General features: G+C 40.1%; 1 protein-coding gene across 2 annotated transcripts in view; it reads left to right on the top strand.

The window, feature by feature from the left end:
• Positions 1 to 22,281, top strand: part of CNGB3 (cyclic nucleotide gated channel subunit beta 3) — a 253,837-nt gene that overhangs the window by 219,996 nt on the left and 11,560 nt on the right. For both annotated transcript variants that reach the window (XM_077268004.1, XM_077268003.1), the window contains 2 exons: positions 9,015 to 9,133; positions 14,146 to 14,292. In XM_077268004.1, coding sequence (XP_077124119.1) covers positions 9,015 to 9,133; positions 14,146 to 14,292 — 266 coding nt within the window. The remainder of the gene's footprint in view (positions 1 to 9,014; positions 9,134 to 14,145; positions 14,293 to 22,281) is intronic.

Genomic DNA, 22,281 nt, shown 5'->3' with positions numbered 1-22,281 from the left:
TGTTCCAGAGCACTTTGCATTGTTTCATTACTATGCTTCAGTGCAGAGTCAGGACATGAGAGTGGAGATTAGGTCCATTGATGACTGCAAATTCTTCATAAGTTTCTGGGTATTAACCCCTTAGCGACCAGAGGTATTTTTGTTTTTGCATTTTCATTTTTTGCTCCCCTTCCTCCCAGAGCCATAACTTTTTTATATTTTGGTCAAAATGGCAATATGATGGCTTGTTTTTTGTGGGATGAGTTGTATTTTGAACTACATTATTGGTTTTAACATATCATGTATTGGAAAACAGGAAAAAAATTCAAAGTGCTGTGAAATTGCAAAAAAAGTGCAATCCCACAGTTGTTTGCTTTTTTTTACCATGTTCTCTAAATGCTAAAACTGACCTGCCACTATGATTCTCCAGGTCATTATGAGTTCATAGACACAAAACATGTCTAGGTTGTTTTTATTTAAGTGGTGAAAATACTTTCCAAAGTTTGTTAAAAAAAATTGCGCCATTTTCCAAAACCCATAGTATCTCCATTTTTTGTGATCTCAGGTTGGGCGAGGGCTTATTTTTTTCATGCCAAGCTGATGTTTTTATTGATACCATTTTGGTGCAGATACTATCTTTTGATCGCCCGTTATTGCACTTTAATACAATGTTGCGGTGACCCAAAAAACGTAATTCTGGCATTCTTCCTTTTTTTTCTCATTACGCCGTTTAACGATCAGGTTAATTCTTTTTTTATAATGATAGATTGGGGAATTCTGAACTCGGCAATACCAAATATGTATATATTTAAATTTTGTATTGTTTTATTTTGAATGAGGCGAATGGGAGGTGATTTGAACTTTTATAGCTTTTTAATATTTAAAAAAAAAGGTTTACTTTTGGCATGTATCAATAGTCTCCATGGGAAACTAGAAGCTGCACCTGTCCAATCGGCTCTGCTACATACAAGCGATGTTCAGATCTCCTGTATGTAGCAGAAATGCCCAATTGCCAACCACCGAGTGATGCTCATAGCAATCTGGCTATGACAACCATAAAGGTCTGCTGGAGAACTCTTGTTGTCATGCCAACCCATTGGTGACCCGCAATCACGTGACAGGGTCACTGATGGGCGGGATTTCCGGCAAACTTGAGATTGATAGCATTTAACTAGTTAACAGCAGCGGGTGGATCACGATTTCACGCTTGGCTGTTGCATTCACATATCAGCTGGATATATCAGCTGTCATGTGCCTGAAAACATGCGGGCTCAGCGCTGGAGCCCGCACCAAACAGGCGGAGTGCGACATCAGCGTACTATTACGCCCGATCTCAGAAAGGGGTTAATGGCACATAAATTCCTATAAGTGTGGTAAGTGGGGGTGTCCTCAGTGGGGTGACAGTCCTTGATAGAGAATGAGAGGAGATTGTGGTCAGAGAGCTGGAGAGAGGGTTGGTAAAATTAAGTCCTGAGCAGAGAAGGGAGAAGATCAGGTCCAGCAAATTCCCATCTTCATACGTACGAGAGATAGTAAGGTGTGAAAGGCTTAAAGACACGATTATAGATAGAAAATCAGTGGCAAATGGGAAGACTGGTTTACGCAGGTCTGCAAGGGTGAGGTTGTTTGAAAAGTAAGCATCGATCTCTATTTACTTTTGATCACTGAACACAGTAAAAATACCAAAACAATTCCATCACATTTTTTCACAAACACTGACCACTAGTGTTGAGCATTCCGATACCGCAAGTATTGGGTATCGGCCGATATTTGCGGTATCGGAATTCCGATACCGAGTTCCGATATTTTTGTGATATCGGAAATCGGAATCGGAAGTTCCCAGTGTATGGTTCCCAGGGTCTGGAGGAGAGCAGACTCTCCTTCAGGCCCTGGGATACATATTCATGTAAAAAATAAAGAATAAAAATAAAAAATATGGATATACTCACCCCTCCGGCGGAGCCTGGACCTTAGCGGTGTAACCAGCAGCCTCCGTTCCTAAGAATGCAGTGAGTTTAGGACCTGCGATGACGTCGCAGCTTGTGATTGGTCGCGTGAGCGGTCACATGAGCGGTCACGCGACCAATCACAAGCCGCGACGTCATCGAAGGTCCTTTACTTAGCATTCTTAGGAACGGAGGCAGACGCTTGGACCGGTGAGAGCCGGGGCCGTCCGAGGGGTGAGTATATCAATATTTTTTATTTTTATTCTTTATTTTATACATGAATATGGATCCCAGGGCCTGAAGGAGAGTTTCCTCTCTTTCAGACCCTGGGAACCATTCCGATATTTTGGGTCCCATTGATATGCATTGGTATCGGGTATCGGTACCGGCGATATCCGATACTTTTTGGGTATCGGCCGATCCAATCCGATACCGATACCTTTGCATATCGGAAGGTATCGCTCAACACTACTGACCACATAGGCTTTTTTTTGCACTATACTTTGACCCATTTGCATGACCTTTGGTGGATGAATTGAGAGTCATCAGGTTGGTTAAAAATTAATGAATAATAGCAAAAAACTCGGCACTCAGACTTAACTTAACCAGATAAAGTGTTTTAATGGTGTCCACGGTAAGTAACAGAAGAAACGTTTCGGTCTTATTGCCGGACCTTCATCAGTCACAATATTTGATCATGAACGGAAGCTAGTGGACCCGAAAGATTGTGGGTTTTCATTAAGGTCATAGATATAGGTGGACACAGCCAGTGTCTCAGGGGGATGGCCGAATCCGGCGATATTGCCTTCTGTGGAATGGAGCCTGCGTGTCCTGGTCAGTAAAGGACGCAGTATCCACCGATGGATACGTTTTTTGCTATTATTCATAGTATTGGAACCTACTCTGGCACCTCTCTAATGGCTGTGCACGCGTTTATTCTTATATATGGTTAAAAATTAATGGACGCTAGGCTGCAGTTGGCTGCTGCGGGCAGAAAAGATTTTCTTAACCCATTTTCCAAAGAGTGTGGTGGTTTCAACAGTATAAAAACTGAAATTTGCACTCTGATTGGCTGTTATGGGGAGCAAAAGCAGATTTTCTTTTAGACAGAGTTCATAAGAGTGTGGTAGTGTGCTTGCCATGATTCCTTTCAGTATTTAGTGATCATGGTGGAGTAAGCTTCTGTTTCTAACAACGTGATCAAAATTGCTACAAGGGAGTCTTGTAATTCACCTGACAACTTTTGCAACATTTGTGGTTGTTTTGTAGTGAAAAAACAACAAAGGAACATTACGGACTTCATTAGAAAATTTAATTGGGTGAACGAGGGCAATAGTAATTCCTTCCATGCTTTTCTCAAGACCGTGCCCTATTGTAGTGCAGTGAAAAATTTAACATTGAGTACAATGTAAGTGAGTGAGGACTTTTTATTAATTCTTCCAAAAAAGTCTGAAAGCTGTGCTACCGCGTAATGGAAGCAAGTATGCTTTATTGCCAGTTGGGCACTCTGTTCACTTGAAGGAAAGCTATGAGAATTTAGATTTTATTCTCAAGAAACTTAACTACGAGGATCAAGGATGGTCAATATGCGGGGATCTAAAAGTTCTATCTTTGATCCTTGGGCAGGAAGGAGGATACACAAAGTACCAATGATTTCTGTGTTAATGGGACAGATGGGATAGGACTCATCACTGAAGCCTAAAAATTGGCCACCGAGAACATCATTGCAACCTGGACTCAAGAACATAGTTGCGGAAAGTTTATTTGATCCCACCAAAGTTCTCTTGCCACCACTCCACATTAAACTTGGACTGATGAAGCATTTTGTGAAAGTTCTACTGAAAAAAGGAGATACTTTTAAATACCTGTGTACCAAGTGACTATTCAAAGCAAAACTGAAGGAAGGCATTTTTGAGGTTCCGGATATTCAGAAACTCATGAATTATGACGTGTTTGAAACAAAAATGAAAGATGTTGAAGAAAGTTCATGGGATACTTTTAAAGAAATCTTGAAGAAATATCTAGGTGATAGCAAAGGTCCAAAACCTTGAAATATTTCAAAGCCTTGGGTTGTCTGATGAATTTGAAGTTACATTTTTTACATTCCCATTTGGACAACTTTCCTGAAAACCTTGGTGATATTAGCAAAGAGCAAGGAGAAAGATTTTATCAGGATATCAAAGAGATGGATGTGAACATGATGGGGAACTACTGCTGGATGCTTCACAGAAGATTCTCAGGCCTTCTATAAGGGAAAAGGTATCAACAGAAGCTTCAAAGAGGAAAGGAAAAGGCGCAAGAACTAATTTGCAAAAAAGTTAATTTCGCATTTACTTAATTTGTCCAAAATCCATTCATGATAGTTAAAAATAACACTTTTTTTAATCAGGGCATAATCATAATTAGTCATTCGATTTGAAACAATGCTCATAAACCCAAATTTTGAATAACTGTTTTATTAATTGGGTTGTTAAAGTCCCCCATGATGAGAGTGGGGATGTTTTCAGGATAGAAAGTTTGGAATTCAGGTGGCAAAGGGATCGAGGAAGTGACAGGAGGGGACCGGATGGTGATACACAACTGCGACTCACAGAGAAAATGGCTGGAAAAGTCTGACAATGTGAACATCAAAAGAAGGGAAGATAAGTGAGGGCACTGAATGTATAACCTGAAAAGTACATATTGTTGAAAGGAGCAGACCAACACCTCCACCTTGTCTGTTGTCAGGTCTGAGGGTATGTGAAAATTGTAGGCCATCATATGAGAGACAAGCGTTGGCGGTGGTGTCCGACTGCTTTGTCCAGGTTTCAGTGAGAGCCAGAAGATTAAAGGAGTTTGAAAGGAAAAAGTTATGGAAAGTTTGTTACACACTGACTGTGAGTTCCAGAGTACACAGTTAAAGGAGGCAGATGGCATGCAAAGAATATTAATGAGTTTTGCAGGGTTTGTGAGTGTAGCAGGGAAAGAGTAAAGTTACTATTACAAGAAGGGAATAGGAGAAGGAGAATAGAGAGAGTAAGCACATGGTTAAGTGATTTTGAGAGAGTTTCTTATGTTGTACGGTGGGAATAAATGGATCTGTGTGGTTTAGGATTGTGTAAAGAGCATGGGAACTGTATACTGTAGAAGGTAGGAAAGAGGGGCTGATATGATATTGAATAACATTGGTTCGAGTGCAGTCCATTTTTTTAACGGATAGCACTCAGAAAGTACGGCTGTGTGCACCAGCCCTTAGGCTAAGAAGGCTGCTGGGAGCAAAGGCAGTGCCTGTGCTCTGACCCACCCAGAGCATGTCCAATCTCATTTCCATGAAACTTTTTAAAGTAGATTTCTCTGCAAGACAACAGCTTTCATTTTGAATAAAGGTATGGATTTATGGACTAGGTCAAAGCTAAAGTTTGTTTCTGCATCTAAATGCTGTCAGTATATACATCATGTCATTCCAAAATAGGTGTACAGGGAGATATTTCGTACAAGCTACATCATTTTCTACATCCCAGAAGTTTCCTGGTATTCACTTTTTTATTTCTGTACATGGCTCTGGGCTTTGTGGCAGTAGGGGCCTTTGAGTTGTATACACTGAGTAACTCCTGTTCAGGAGGGCTATCTGAGGGAAGATCATATACAAGGTGAGAAAAACAGAGACAGGGACAATGATATGATCGGATCCAATAACATAATCCAGGAAAACGAACTTAAAGTCCAGGAAGTCAAGCAGTAATGTAACAATGACCAAGGCCAGTATATACCTGTGAAAAACACCAGGCCAGTATATACCTGTGAAAAACACTAAACCCAGATATAGTACTAAACATGTCACCATGAACTTCACAAATACTTATATTACTGGTTTGGTCTTGATTAATTCCTTTCTCATGGAGAGTTATCATAGTCATTTGAGTATGAAAACATTTTGTTTTAGCAAGACACAAGTTTCTCACCCTTATCTTCTTGACCCCACCATTACTATTATAGCTTTTCTTGTAAATAGTTGTACGCCGCTCATACAAAAAGAAAAGTGGCCTCTCAAGTCAGTTTGGGCATGGGCAACAGATGTATCATTCCACCTCCCAATTGATGGGTGGCACTCTTACAAATATTAGCTCCGCTCCCAGGATGGCTGCTTCCATTGCTGGAAAATGACAAATACACTTTATAAAACAGATATTAAAAACGACTCGTGTGCAAAATCCAGGAATCTCTGTATAAAGGAAGCTATCATATGGACATTTGTTTTCTGCTATGACAGCTTTGCAAAGTGTATATAATAAATGAAGGATGTAACCTTCAAACTGTTGTGAATACCGGCTGCAGATGTCTTCATTTAAGACACAAGATATAATCATTAAAGAGGCATAGCAGCTATGATTTAGCCGTAAAGAGAAAAACCACTCTGGAATTCGCACAGTATATATTATCTAACAATGAGTAAACACAATTTACCAACTCAGGGCCGAGGCAGCAATTCGATCATTATTTGAGAAATGAGAGAGTGTGAAATGATTATCTGACATCTAGAGGGCTCGCACAGAAGAAGCTATGACATTCTTGACCTAACTGATTACTTGCCTTTCACATTGCACCCTTGTTAAATCATCATTCTTTCCTAGTTTTTCCACAATGTTTGCACGGTTGTCTTTTATCATGTAGGCTATATTTGTCATGCAATTTTCTGTACGCTTAGTAATCCAGCATGTCTGATTTCATAGAATGGATATTATCCAGTGTTCAGGAAAAAGTGTCAGACTAAGGCTTCTTGAGAGCGGAATAAGTATGGGACAGTAAATGGAGGAGGGTTTGGGGATCAAGTGGTGCAACCAGGGTGCAGCAGTGACAACTCAGAAACCAGGGGTACAACTCCAAACTCATGCTTAAATACTTAATAAACACAAGTATCCTGATTCATTATTGTTGTTTTTCCAGTTTACTGGAGTAATTTGCTCCATTTTAATGCCCTAAGTATTTGCACCTTATTGTCTATAGGATCAATTCATTATTGCATTTGTGCCTGTTATTTGTTAAGTTTTTGATGTTTTGCAACATTTTTTTTGTTTGCACCAAACTCCTCTTTCCATTTGTACCTTTTTTGAATTTTATTTTACATACAGTCATGGCCAAAAGGGATGGCACCCTTGAAATTATTCCAGAGACTAAAGCATTTCTCCCAGAAAATTATTGCAATTACACGTTTGGTTATACATGTTTATTTCCTTTGTGTATATTGAAACAACACAAAATAACACAGAAAAAAATGCAAATTGGACATAATTTCATGCAAAATCCCCATATTGGGCAGGTCCCTCAACTTAATATTTGGTTGCACGCTTTGGAATAAATAACTGCAATCAATCACATCCTATAGCCAACAACAAGCTTCTAACATCTCTCAGCTGGAATTTTGGAGCATTCTTCTTTTGCAAACTGCTCCAGGTCTCTCATATTCGAAGGGTGAATTCTACCAACAGCAATTTGAAGATCTCAATGGAATTTAAATCCGGAATGTTGGTCCAATCCTCTTTGCAGATCATCTCTAAATCATTAAGATTTTGAGGCTGTCACGTGGCAACTCGGAGCATCAACTCCCTCCATAAGATTTCTATGGGAATAAGGTCTGGAGACTGGCTAGGCCACTCCATGACCTTAATGTGCTTCTTTTTGAGCCACTCCTTTGTTGCCTTGGCTGTATGTTTTGAGTCATTGTCTTGCTGGAAGATCCAGCTATGACCCATTTTTAATGTCCTAGTGGAGAGAAGGAGGTTATCACTCAGAATTTTACGGTACATGACTCCATCCATTCTCCCAGCGATGCAGTGAAGTAGTCCTGTGCCCTTAGCAGAGAAACACCCTCAAAACATAATGTTTCCACCTCCATTCTTGACAGTGGGGATGGTGTTCTTTTGGTCTTAGGCAGCATTTCTCTTTCTCCAAACACGACGAGTTGAGTAAATGCCAAAGAACTAATTGTTTGTCTCACCTGACCACAACACCTTCTCCCAATCATTCACAGAATAATACAGGTGTTCATTAGCAAACTTTAGACAGGCCTGCACATGTGCCTTCTTGAGCAGGTGGACCTTGTGGGCACTGCAGGATTTTAAACCAATAGGGTGTAATGTGCTACCAATAGTTTTCTTGGTGGTTGTGGTCCCAGTTGCCTTGAGATCATTAACAACTTTCCCCATGTAGTTTTAGGCTGATCTCTCACCTTCCTTATGATCAAGGATACTCCACGAGGTGAAATTTTACATGGCGCCCCAGATCGATGTCCATTGACAGTCATTTTGTACTTTTTTCATTTTCTTACTATTGCACCAAAATTTGTCTCCTTCTCACCCAGCGTCTTACTTATGGTTTTGTAGCCCATTCCATCTTTGTGCAGGTCTATGATCTTGTCCCTGGTCTTGCCCGTGTTGTAGAGGTTAGAGTCTGACTGATTAATTGAGTCTGTGGACAAGAGTCTTATATAAAGGCGACTATGTAAGACAGCTGTCTTTAATGCAGGTATAGAGTTGATTAGGAGCATTTAACCGATCTGTAGGAGACAGAATTCTTAATCGTTGGTAGGGGATCAAATACTTATTTCTCAATGCAAAATGCAAACAAATGTATATAATTTATACAATGTGATTTTCTGGATTTTATTTTCGATATTCTATCTCTCAATGTTAAAATTAACCTACCCTTAAAATTATAGACTATATGTCTCTGTCAGTGGGCAAACTTACAAAATCAGCAAGGGAATAAATACTTATTTCCCCCATTGTATTATTTATACAGTATGTATATATATATATATATATATATATATATATATAGAGAGAGAGAGAGAGAGAGAGATATAGATATAGATATATACACAGTATATACACACACATATAGAAGTGCTCAACATAGATCTTAAAAAACAGAGGGTATATTGGGAAATTATGACTTTACAGTATGTAAAGAATAACGTTACTTTGCTATAATTATAATACCTTCTTAAGGTTATATGCTGTTTTTTTCAGGTCTGTGCATTAGGTATAATTCTGTTCTGCAATTTTCAAACAAGCACAGCAATGACATCTCTGTATTTCTAACATAATACAGGGAGAGATTGGACGAGAGATGTACATCATCAAGCAAGGAGCTGTGCAGGTTCTCGGAGGACCTGATGATCAGAAGGTGCTGGTGACACTGAAGGCTGGAGCTGTGTTTGGAGAAATCAGGTTAATTACATCTTATCTTCAAAGCAGTAGAAGTAGGAGCTAACATGTCAATGACAGCAATGTGACACCAATGTGGCATCATGTATCAATGTAGGACATCGAGATCCTTAATGGTCTTGAAAGTGAAGCAAAAAATACATTTGAAATAAAATTCTTAGATCAGATAGACTGGGTAGACATCAGTGTGAGCAGCCTTTTCTTACCACAGAATCCCTGCTATCTCCAGTATTAGATCAGATAGATAAGGTGGACAGTAGTGTGAGCAGCCTCTTTTTACCTCACCACCCCTGTTATCTTCAGCACATATGTAGTAGTAGAGCACGACACTTCTGACACCAGGTACACATTTGGAGCCCCATCCGCAGTATAAAATCTGTTAAGAACTTGGCACTCAATTGATGAGGAAAAAAGATGATTTTTTTTGCTATCCACAAAGAACAGATATGACGTTTCAGTCTTAGTTTAGACTTTCTTCAGATGTACAGATTGCCATAGAAGAATATAGGACTCAATGATGAAACTATACATAATACAGTATGCAAATTGCCTCTTCTGAGAAAAAGAGGACTTAACTCTATAGCGCCACCTATTGGAAGTAGCGATCCTACAAGTCACTATCAACCCTTTAACGAGTCGTGCATTATGACTTAGGATAAAAGCTAAACCAGTATCTCAATTCGCAGACACGGTGTTTCGGGCTGTTGGCCCTCGTCAGTGCGAAGCATGAGAACTGATTTGGCTAGGTGAGAGGCTCTGGACTGGGGTCTAAGGGGTAACGTTTCTCCCTAACCCCTTTACCCCCAAGGGTGGTTTGCACGTTAATGACCGGGCCAATTTTTACAATTCTGACTACTGTCCCTTTATGAGGTTATAACTCTGGAACGCTTCAACGGATCCCGGTGATTCTGACATTGTTTTCTCATGACATATTGTACTTCATGATAGTGGTAAAATTTCTTTGATATTACCTGCTTTTATTTGTGAATAAAAACGGAAATTTGGCGAAAATTTGGAAAATTTCGCAATTTTCCAAATTTGAATTTTTATACAATTAAATCACAGAGATATGTCACACAAAATACTTAATAAGTAACATTTCCCACATGTCTACTTTAAATCACCACAATTTTGGAACCCAAATTTTTTTTTGTTAGGGAGTTATAAGGGTTAAAATTTGACCAGCAATTTCTCATTTTTACAACACCATTTTTTTTTAGGGGCCACATCTCATTTGAAGTCATTTTGAGGGGTCTATATGATGGAAAATACCCAAGTATGACACCATTCTAAAAACTGCACCCCTCAAGGTGCTCAAAACCACAATCAAGAAGTTTGTTAACCCTTCAGGTGGTTCACAGGAATTTTTGGAATGTTTAAGTAAAAATGAACATTTAACTTTTTTACACAAAAAATTTACTTCAGCTCCAATTTGTTTTATTTTACCAAGGGTAACAGGAGAAAATGGACCGCAAAAGTTGTTGTACAATTTGTCCTGAGTACGACGATACCCTATATGTGGGGGTAAACCACTACTTGGGCGCATGGCAGAGCTCGGAAGCAAAGGAGCGCCGTTTGACTTTTCAATGCAAAATTGACTGGAATTCAGATGGGACACCATGTTGCGTTTGGAGAGCCCTTGATGTGCCTAAACATTGAAACCCCCCCACAAGTGACACCATTTTGGAAAGTAGACCCCTAAGGAACTTATCTAGATGTGTGATGAGCACTTTTACCCACCAAGTGCTTCACAGAAGTTTTTAATGCAGAGCCATAAAAATAAAAAATCATATTTTTTCACAAAAATGATTTTTTCGCCCCAATTTTTCATTTTCCCAACTGTAAGAGAAGAAATTGGACTCCAAAAGCTGTTGTCCAATTTGTCCTGAGTAGGCTGATACCTCATATGTGGGGTAAACCACTGTTTGGGTGCATGGCAGAGCTCGGAAGGGAAGCAGCACCATTTCACTTTTCAATGCAAAATTGACTGGAATTGAGATGGGACGCCATGCTGCGTTTGGAGAGCCACTGATGTGCCTAAACATTGAAACCCCCCACAAGTGACAGCATTTTGGAAAGAAGCCCCCTAAGGAACTCATCTAGATGTGTTGTGAGAGCTTTGAACCCCCAAGTGTTTCACTACAGTTTATAATGCAGAGCTGTGAAAATAAAAATTATTTTTTTCCCCACAAAATTTATTTTTTAGCCCCCAGTTTTGTATTTTCCCAAGGGTAACAGGAGAAATTGGATGCCAAAAGTTGTTGTCCAATTTATCCTGAGTACGCTGATACCCCACATGTGGGGGGAACCATCGTTTGGGCGCATGGCAGAGCTCAGAAGGGAAGGAGCGCCATTTGGAATGCAGACTTAGATGGATTGGTCTGCAGGCGTCACTTTGCATTTGCAGAGCCTCTGATGTAACTAAACAGTAGAAACCCCACATAAGTGACTCCATATTGGAAACTAGACCCCCCAAGGAACTTATCTAGATGTGTTGTGAGAACTTTGAACCCCCAAGTGTTTCACTACAGTTTATAACGCAGAGCCATGAAAATAAAAAAAAAAAATTTGTACACAAAAATTAATTTTTAGCCCCCAGTTTTGTATTTTCCCAAGGGTAGAAATTGGACCCTAAATGTTGTTGTCCAATGTGTCCTGAGTACGCTGATACCCCATATGTTGGGGTAAACCCATGTTTGTGCGCACTAGAGAGATCGGAAGGGAAGGAGCACTGTTTTACTTTTTCAACGCAGAATTGGAATTGAGATCGGACGCAATGTCGTGTTTGGAGAGCCCCTGATGTGCCTAAACAGTGGAAACCCCCCCAATTATAACTGAAACCCTAATCCAAACACACCCGTAACCTTAATCTCAACTGTAACCCTAACCACACCCCTATCTTTGACACACCCCTAACCCTAATCCCAACCCTATTCCCAACCGTAAATGTAATCCAAACCCTAACCCTAACTTCAGCCCCAACCATAACTTTAGCCCCAACCCTAACTTTAGCCCCAACCCTAACCCTAACTGTAGCCCTAACCCTAGCCCCAACCCTAACCCTAGCCCTATCCCTAACCCTAGCCCTAACCCTAACCCTAGCCCTATCTCTAACCCTAGCCATAACCCTACCCTAGCCTTAACCCTAGCCCTAACCCTAGCCCTAACCCTAGCCCTAACCCTAGTCCTAACCCTAGCCCTAACCCTAGCCCTAACCCTAATGGGAAAATGGAAATAAATACATTTTTTTAATTTTTTAATTTTTCGTAACTAAGGGGGTGATGAAGGAGGGTTTGATTTACTATTTATAGCGTGCTTTCTAGCGGATTATTGATTGGCAGCCATCACACACTAAAAGATGCTTTTTATTGCAAAAAATGTTTTTTGCGTTACCACATTTTGAGTGCTATAATTTTTCCATATTTAGGTCCACAGAGTCATGTGAGGTCTTGTTTTTTGCGGGACGAGTTGACGTTTTTATTGGTAACATTTTCGGGCACATGCCTTTTTTTTATCTCTTTTTATTCCGATTTTTGTGAGGCAGAATGACAAAAACCAGCTATTCATGAATTTCTTTTTGGGGGGGGCGTTTATACCGTTCCGCGTTTGGTAAAATGGATAAAGCAGTTTTATTCTTCGGGTCAGTACGATTACAGCGATACCTCATTTATATCATTTTTTCATGTTTTGGCGCTTTTATACGATAAAAACTATTTTATAGAAAAAATAATTATTTTTGCATCACTTTATTCTGAGGTCTATAATTTTTTTTATTTTTTCGCTGATGATGGCTCATTTTTTGCGTGACAAGATGTCGTTTTCAGCAGTACCATGGTTATTTATTTCCGTCTTTTTGATCGCGTGTTATTCCACTTTTTGTTCGGCAGTATGATAATAAAGCGTTGTTTTTTGCCTCGTTTTTTTTTTTTACGGTGTTCACTGAAGGGGTTAACTAGTGGGACAGTTTTATAGGTCGGGTCGTTACGGACGCGGCGATACTAAATATGTGTATTTTTATTGTTTTTTTTTTAAATTTAGCTAAAGGAATGTATTTATTGGAACAATATTTTTTTTATTATTATTATTTATTTAGGTTTTTTTTTGGTTTGTTTTTTTTTACACATGTAATTTTTTTTTTTTTTACATTTTTACTTTTCCCCGGGGGGCATCACAGTAAAGTGACAGATCGCCGATCTAACACTTTGCTGTGCACTGTGTCAGATCGGCGATCTGACGTGCACAGCTCCAGGCTTCCAGGCGCTGTGAAGCCACCTCCCTGCAGGACCCGGATGCAGCCCCGTGGCCATTTTGGATCCAGGGCCTGCAGGGAGGATACACTCGGTACAAGGTGAGCACAAGGGAGCCCCCTCCCTGCGCGATGCTTCCCTGTACTGCTGGAACACTGCGACCATGTTTGATCGCAGTGTGCCAGGGGTTAATGTGCCAGGGGCGGTCCGTGACCGCGCCTGGCACATAGTGCCGGATGTCAGCTGCGATAGTCAGCTTTCACCCGGCCGCGATCGGCCGCACTCCCCCCGTGAGCGCGGCTGATCGTGCTGGACGTACTATTCCGTCCTTGGGAAGTAGGGCCCACCCCACATGGACGGAATAGTACGTCCAATGACAGAAAGGGGTTAAGGAGAGTGACATACCAGCTGGCTTGTCATGGTAAGGAGGCTTATTCGCCGTGCAATGCTCCTCTGGGAACTTAAATATGCAAATTGCCTCTTCTGAGAAAAAGAGGACTTAACTCTATAGCACCACCTGTTGGAAGTAGCGATCCTACAAGTGTAACTGGAAAGTGGGAATACCACCGAAATGTCATGCATGTTCACTGTGGTTTGCAAATAAATCATCTTTTTCCTATATCATTTGAGTGCCAAGTTCTTAATAGATATCTCCAGTATATAGACCAGAAAGACAGGTCATATACTTGCATTGATATCATTTGTAGTACTAGTTCTATACTCTCACCTCTTATTTGTCATCACATCAAGAGCTAATATTTCTTACAGTCTTCTAGCCGCCGGCGGAGGGAATCGCAGAACGGCTAATGTGGCGGCTCATGGATTCGCAAATCTTTTCATTCTGGATAAGAAGAGTCTTGGTGAAATTTTGGTTCACTATCCAGATTCGAAGAAGTTACTTACAAAGAAAGCCAAGTATGTTTTAGTATTAAAGAAGAACTTTTACCAAATTTCTCATGTTGAGCTGGACACACGATATAATAAGGTTTCCAGAGCAGAATAAACCATTATTCTTATATCATCTGTCCGTCGTGGAGACGTTCGCAATCAAATATTTGGCACCTCTGGAGCCTGCAGCACTTAGTTTGCCTGCAGATGGGGTTAACTCTTGTGTGGTACCCATATTAGGGGGAATTAAGTGGGTACAGGTGGCTCAGTTCTTGCTTGTTAGGAAGTTGTTGTAAAGTACAGAAGAGAGAAGAACCTATGGTCCGCAGATCAGCATTGATTAAGGATGTTGTGTGTGAAGAAGAGAGAGGAGACCATACTGGGATAGCAAGGTCTGAAGTAACCAAGTGCCAGCAAGATTCTTTATCTCAGGAAAGTGTGGGCCTACAGCAAGCGTTATCTATACTAGATAGGAAATATCAAGTGTAGCCAAACCTGAGGGTCATAAGGAAGATAAGCCAGGCTGAGGCACATGTTGTCCAAAGTGGATTGCCACAAGTGTGAACAGATATGAAAATACAGGAACATACAAAGAGGCGTGTGCCCATACATTTGGAAAGCTGAAAATAGAAGAAATGTACTACCACATATAACTGTGAAGTTCTTGTCTCTGACTACCAGATGTATTCTTTAAGTGTCATGCCTGCTATCGGGTTGGTTTAGTAAAGAAAAGTTTATTTTTGCACTCTGGTCTCTCTCATTCATCTCTACTTCATCAGGACCCTTCCTGCCATGTCCAGCGGCAGCATGCGATCCACAGTGTCAAATGATAAAGGTAAAAATATACACACCCACCCTTTCCTGTAGCGTGTCGGGGCACGGCAGTGACCCTTGGCCGGGGAGTGAGTTCCTATCTCATAACATCCACTTGGACTTAACAAAAGTTAACGTATTAGTTGCCAACACTCCGACTGCTTATGTCTCTGCAACGGAGAGAAGAAATAAACAAAAACATTTTTTTCGGCTCAACGTGTATCCAACTCAACATGACACTTTAAAAAAAATTAAATAATAATAGTGTTATTGTCATGGGTTTATTGGGACAGAGAGGGGCCACAAAAATGTGGTGATTTCACGTACTCCTGCACTAATTAGAAGCAATTCACCATAATAGTAAACAGTGCTTTTTTCTGCTACCAATACAGGGGTTAATAACTCTTGGAGCTTTCTTTCTTTGATGTTCTCAGCTGTTTAGTGTTGGCCACTCCCCTCTGCTATATGTAATTGCCTCTGGCAATCAGGGATTACCAGTGTTAGTTTTATACTGCCTGGTTCTGGAGTTGGACGTGTTGGTTGTTTGAGGAGGTGTTTGGAGTGTTGTTCAGAAGACTGTTGCTTGATGATTTGTCTGTGTGCATATCCACATCCTCTTTTACTTGTTTTTTCCTTCCTTTACTTCCCACTGTTCCACTCTGTGGTTTGTGAATGCATATTTGTATGATTGGTATTTTCATTTATCCCTGTATGTCTTCCCTTGTTAGTCTAGTTTGTGTATTCTTATGCACTTCAACTCCTCAGTTCCCTGGGTGGGGGAGGAGAAATATAAGGGCTGATTTGCTCAGCAAGGCATGTGGCCCCGGCATCTTCACCATCAGGAGCAATCTGGAAAGCAGGGATAGCAAGGGCACCCCTAGCTTTTTGGATAGGGATAGCCCCTAACCCCAGGATATCCTGCTACAGTGATGTGACAGTTATACTGTATATTAATGTTATACTGAAGATAGACAACTTTTTGTACAGTGTCTGAAAGGAGTTTAGTAAAAATCTACTCACTGACATTGCACTGTACTAGTTTGTGCATTTTTGAGTACAAAAATCTGCTCCAAGATCCGCAACAATTCCGCCATTTGTGAGCTTAGACTAAAATTTCTCTCCACAGACTCTAAATTACAATCTGAGGGTCTTTTGTAATGTCAGAAGATTACACACCAATACCAGACATTTCTAATTATTGACCAGAAGAGAGTAATGCCATAATGAGCAGAATGAAACATTGATCCCGTATTGTGCTAGTGTATAATTTCACAACATGGCATGTAATGATTTCACGAGGACATGTCAGATCATTAATTACTCAGCCAATCAATTACGTTAATTTATCAGTTCATGATAAAGGAAATTTTAAATCGTGATCTATTAGGGGTCCTCAAACAGCTACTTATAAGTCAATGTAATGTGAAGCAAAAAAGAAGCTGAAATGTGACATGACACCATAGCTCAACATTGTGTACAATCACCTGGTATATTCAGGGAAAGTAAGAGACCTCGATATAGTGGAAGCATCTGATAAGAAAAATAATCTAATAGATCCAATGAGAATGAACTTTGAGTCGAATTTCCTAATATTCACAATTCGAACAGTTTGCCGATCTGCGCAAATCAAATTGCAAAGAAAAATGCTGCTGAAGAGTCACTGAGGAGTCTAATGATGTCAGGAGCACACAGGTGGGCTTCCCCTTATCGCTCTTCAGGTATAAACATCACAAGTTCAACAGCCAATCAGGGGGGACTATTGCATCCCGTATAAAAGATTGGGGCTGACCAAGGAGTGTTATTTTCTGTTTTTACAGCGTAGAGGTCAGAAAAATCAATCGCCTTCAAAAAGTGTGTGTATTGTTAAAAAATTGATTTTTTGCACTCTTCTGTATCGTAATAGTCCAATATTAGACCCATACACTACACCCGAACACAGTGGCATGTTGCTGGTCTGGTTTTAGGAACGCAAAACTTATAATGTTTTCTTATCTCATTTCTTTGGGGGAGAAATACTAGAGATGCATTTTCTTGTAATCTTTAATATAATGGGCACATTTGCATTTTTTAAATACCAGTTTTAAAGGTCAATTTATCAACTATATACCACACGACCATACTGCACGCTATTCACGCTATTGCCGAATTTTAATTTTCATTTCTAGTCGTGAACCTACTGTATGTGTATCAACTGTGCAATGTAGCATTTTGGGTTATAATGCATTTTTTGTTCAAGGGAAGGGGAATAATTAAACTGTAAAATGTAAAAACGCTCCGGCAATTTAATTGACAGCCAGGTTGGATCAGATAAACATGGAGAGTAGGGACAGGGGAAAAGATCATCCTTTTTGAAACAATATTTATAATAAAACAATTTTCAATTTCCTTTGTTAAATATGCAATTGTACTTGTACTTCTTGGCAAATAATAAAGCTTTTAACCTAAAAGGGGGCATTCCGACTTGAGGAAAGAAATAGGTTCTAAGATGACCATGTGGAATAGTATTTTTTTTAAAGAATGCTTTAATCTGACAGGTGTATAGAACCAACAAGATAAGATTTTAAAATAATTCTCATGAATATTAGCATTTACATTTGATTGTTATGTTATTTCAATTGCTTCTTTCCATGACTCAGGCGAAAAACATATACCGTATATACTCGAGTATAAGCCGTCCCGAGTATAAGCCGAGGCACTTACTTTTGCCACGGAAAACTGGGTAAGCTTATTGACTTGAGAATAAGCCAGGTATACATTGTCCCCCTCATCCCTGTCCTGCTATGCATGACTCCCCCTGTCCTGGTATGTGGCTCCCCCTGTCTTGTCCTGTAGCTCCCTCTGTCCTGTCCTGGTATGTGGCTCCCCCTGTCCTGTCCTGGCATGTGGCCCCCCTGTCGCTGTCCTGGTATGTGGCTCCCCCGTCACTGTCCTGATATGTGGCTCCCCTGGTCCTGTACTGGTATGTGGCTCCCCTTGTCCTGTCCTGGTATGTGTGGCTACCCCTGTCCTGTCCTGGTATGTGTGGCTCCCCCTGTAGTATGCATGACTCCCCCGGTCCTGCATTGCTCAACTCCCCTGTCCTGCATGGCTCTGCTCCCCCATCCAGCATGGCTTGGTTCCCTTCCCCTGGTTGTATGCATGGCTCACATTGCCCCCCCTCCCCACCATACTCACCCTCCTCACACCTGCATCTCCATCCCTGCATCTCCGTTGTACCGGCGCTAGCGGCTCTCAACTCCTCTACTCATGTGGTACCGCACATTAAGGTAATGAATATGCGCTCCACGCCTATGGGAATGGAGATGCATCCATATTCATTACCTTAATGAGCGGTGCCACGTGACCGCTCAGCACAGGAGAGGAGAGCCACCGGGACAACGGATATTCAGGGACAGAGATGCAGCGACAGAGGGTGAGTATGATGTCTTCTGTTAGCTGGCGTCTGCAGCTGTCACTGTGCCACAGCCACCGGCTCCTACCGCTGCTACGCCGCTCCCCCTCCCCTGTTCTGGACAATTGACTCGTGTATAAGCCAAGGGGGGTGTTTTCAGCAAAAAAAATTGTGCTTAAAACCTCGGCTTGTACATGAGTATATACGGTATTCAAATCTTCTCAGTTAACCATGTGTTTTGATTTTTCAATAGTTACATCACTGTTGAAGAGTGTATACAGATTTTTAGTGTTCCAAATAGTATTTATTAAGGGATTTTCCAGAAAAGATATGATAACCCTTGGAAGAGATATGGGGAGAGAGAATTTCACCCTAATATATTTCCTTAGTTCTAAAAAGTTACATATTTCCTCTTTTGGAACGTTGTACGATAGATTCAAGGATAGAAAATGTATGATTAAATCTTTTTTAGGTCCGGTAAATAAGGCCGAACAATTTGTTATACCAGTCTTTCTCCATTTATCCATAGGGAAATTTGGAAGGGCAGGGCAGAATATAAGTAAAGAAAGTTTTTCTAATGGGTAACTAATTTGGTTGTTGTAAGAAATGTTATATAATTTCCTCCAGGTCATAATTGTAGATTTTATTAGTATATTCTCTGGTAGAGGGAGGGATTGGTCTAGTAAATTCGCAATAATAATAGCCTCTAAGGGAGAAGCAGCTCAGAGTTTCAATGGTCCAAGTTTCATCCATGTTTTTGATCCAATTTTCATTAGTGTTTGGTCAATGTGTCCATTTTTTACCATTATATTTTCATCAGTTTTCTTATATGACAAAAAAATGATGGAGGTTTCTCAAAATTCAGTCTGTGAAAAAAGAACAGCACACGGATGACACCTTATACTTTCATTGGCGAGCTTGATCCATGACTTAGATCAAAATCGCACTTATCGCCATGATTTTGTGCTTCATAGACTGTAACAGGTACCAGCAGTGGCGTAACTTGATGGCAATGAGCCCTAGAACAAACATTTGAATAGGAGTCCCCTCGTCATTCCACGTGCTCCCTAATTGTTATTTCATGATTCCACAATACCCTTTTTCCCCCCAACTCATTTTTCAGTAGCACCTCCACCCCAACTAATAGGCTTGTCATTCTACAGCAATTGCTCCACAAACCCTCTCTTATTACATTGATACACTAACAGACTCAAATTTACTACATAGGTACAGTCACAGAACCAAAACTACTACATAGCTCCAATATTTTTTAGAGAAAATGTTTTGAATAAAGTTGTTTTTAAGCTACGCACCATATTTATGAAGCCCCTTACCACTTTTTTTTAACATTTAAGAAGTATCTGAAAAAATATAGAATTTATATTATTATGAAAGAAATGCCTAACAATGCATTTATACATAGACAGAAACAGTTACTGTACATAGATATACGGAGGGGGACAGATTAACATTTTTACAAATTGAAGTACATTTTTACATTTGCACATAAGAATCTTTTTTTTTTGACACATACACGGGCAGACTGTTATAAATGTACATGTGCAGGTATGCTTGCACACATACACATATCATTTTATATACACACATGATTTGAACTCAAGACCTCCGTGCTGCAAGGCTGCAGTGTTAACCATTGAGAAGCTGCTGCCCAAATTTATATTTAAAAACTATTTTTTTTTTACATTTTCATTGTTGTTTGGGACTATGAAACTGTCGAGAAAGGGCAAGAATTTATATCACGTCCACATTTATTATAAGAAATAAACTGCAAAAAAGTTGAGCAGAATTCTGAAACTCACTTTTCTTTCTCTGCCTTATCTCTTTTTCATCCAACACCTGGATCAATAGTTCTCACTTCTAGTCCTTAGCGACCACATATTTCATCCAATAATATAAAAGTAACCGATTTTAGTATTGATCTGACGGGTGCAAGAAATACACTGAAGTATGCTTAAGCTCACAAAATGAAAACACTCACCTTAAAAACCCACATTAATAGGGTCCAATAATAGGTTGGTCCCTTCATTCACCTTTACTAATAACCACATCTTGTGGCCTTTTGACTCTGTAAGTGAGACCCGACCCTATGCCCCTTCTACATATATTGATGGGTGGCATATAATGAGGCACAGAGCACTATGAAGTAGCCTCATGTCCCAGACATTTATTATTGCATGCCAGTTCTATGTTATGTTCAGTAGCTTATAAAAGGCCATTTATGTGTATTGTTATCGTAGGAAGCTATAGGTGTTATATTTAGAAGAGGACAAAGGCAATGATCTCGCACAAATTGCTCACTCTGGCACAAAGGGAATGGATTGAATCTTTCACAAAGCTTCTCTTCTAGTAAATTTGGATCAATACTTGTAATCTCACCTTCAATCTCGTTGCACCTTAGACGCCAATTCAGTGGCCTTAGAAATACAGTACAGAATATACAGTAAAAGTTTTATTAATAATAGGTACTAACGGGAAGATTTATTAAAAGGAATGTATAGTCTGAAAATAACTTCTTGTTTAACCCCTTTACCCCCAAGGGTGGTTTGCACGTTAATGACTGGGCCAATTTTTACAATTCTGACCACTGTCCCTTTATAATTCTGGAACGCTTCAACGGATCCTGGCGATTCTGACATTGACATGATTCTGACATGCTCTTAAATCACAGAGATATGTTACACAAAATACTTAATAAGTAACATTTCCCACATGTCTACTTTACATCAGCACAATTTTGGAACCAATTTTTTTTTTGTTAGGGAGTCATAAGGGTTAAAAATTGACCAACGATTTCTCATTTTTACAACACCATTTAATTTAGGGACAACATCACATTTGAAGTCACTTTGAGGGGTCTATATGATAGAAAATACCAAAACGTGACACCATTCTAAAAACTGCACCCCTCAAGGTGCTCAAAACCACATTTAAGAAGTTTATTAACCCTTCAGGTGCTTCACAGGAATTTTTGGAATGTTTAAAAAAAATGAACATTTAACTTTTTTTTTACAAAAAAAATTACTTCAGATCCAATTTGTTTTATTTTACCAAGGGTAATAGGAAAAATTGGACCCCAAAAGTTGCTGTACAATTTGTCCTGAGTACGCCAATACCCCATATGTGGAGGTAAACCACTGTTTGGCCACATGGCAGAGCTTGGAAGGGAAGGAGCACCATTTGACTTTTCAATGCAAAATTGGCTGGAATTGAGATCGGACGCCATGTCGCGTTTGGAGAGCCCCTGATGTGCCTAAACAGTGGAAACCCCCACAAGTGACACCGTTTTGGAAAGTAGACCCCCTAAGGAACTTATCTAGATGTGTGGTGAGCACTTTGAACCCCCAAGTACTTCATAGAAGTTTATAATGTAGAGCAGTAAAAATAAAAAATCATATTTTTTTCACAAAAATGATGTTTTCGCACCCAATTTTTTATTTTTCCAAGGGTAATAGGAGAAAGTGGACCCCAAAAGTTGTTGTGCAATTTGTCTTGAGTACACTGATACCCCATATGTGGGGGTAAACCACTGTTTGGGCGCATGGCAGAGATCGGAAGGGAAGGAGCACCGTTTGACTTTTTCAATGCAGAATTGGCTGGAATTGAGATCAGACGCCATGTCACGTTTGGAGAGCCCCTGATGTGCCTAAACAGTGGAAACCCCCCACAAGTGACTCCATTTTGGAAACTAGACCACCTAAGGAACGTATCTATGTGTGTGGTGTGCACTTTGAACCCCCAATTGTTTCACTAAAGTTTACAATATAGGTCCGTGAAAATTAAAAAATCATTTT

The sequence above is a fragment of the Ranitomeya variabilis genome, chromosome 6 (assembly GCF_051348905.1).
Source record: "Ranitomeya variabilis isolate aRanVar5 chromosome 6, aRanVar5.hap1, whole genome shotgun sequence".
NCBI lineage: Eukaryota > Metazoa > Chordata > Amphibia > Anura > Dendrobatidae > Ranitomeya > Ranitomeya variabilis.
The sequence above is the reverse complement of the archived record's forward strand: the minus strand, read 5'-3'. Positions and strand labels throughout refer to the sequence as shown.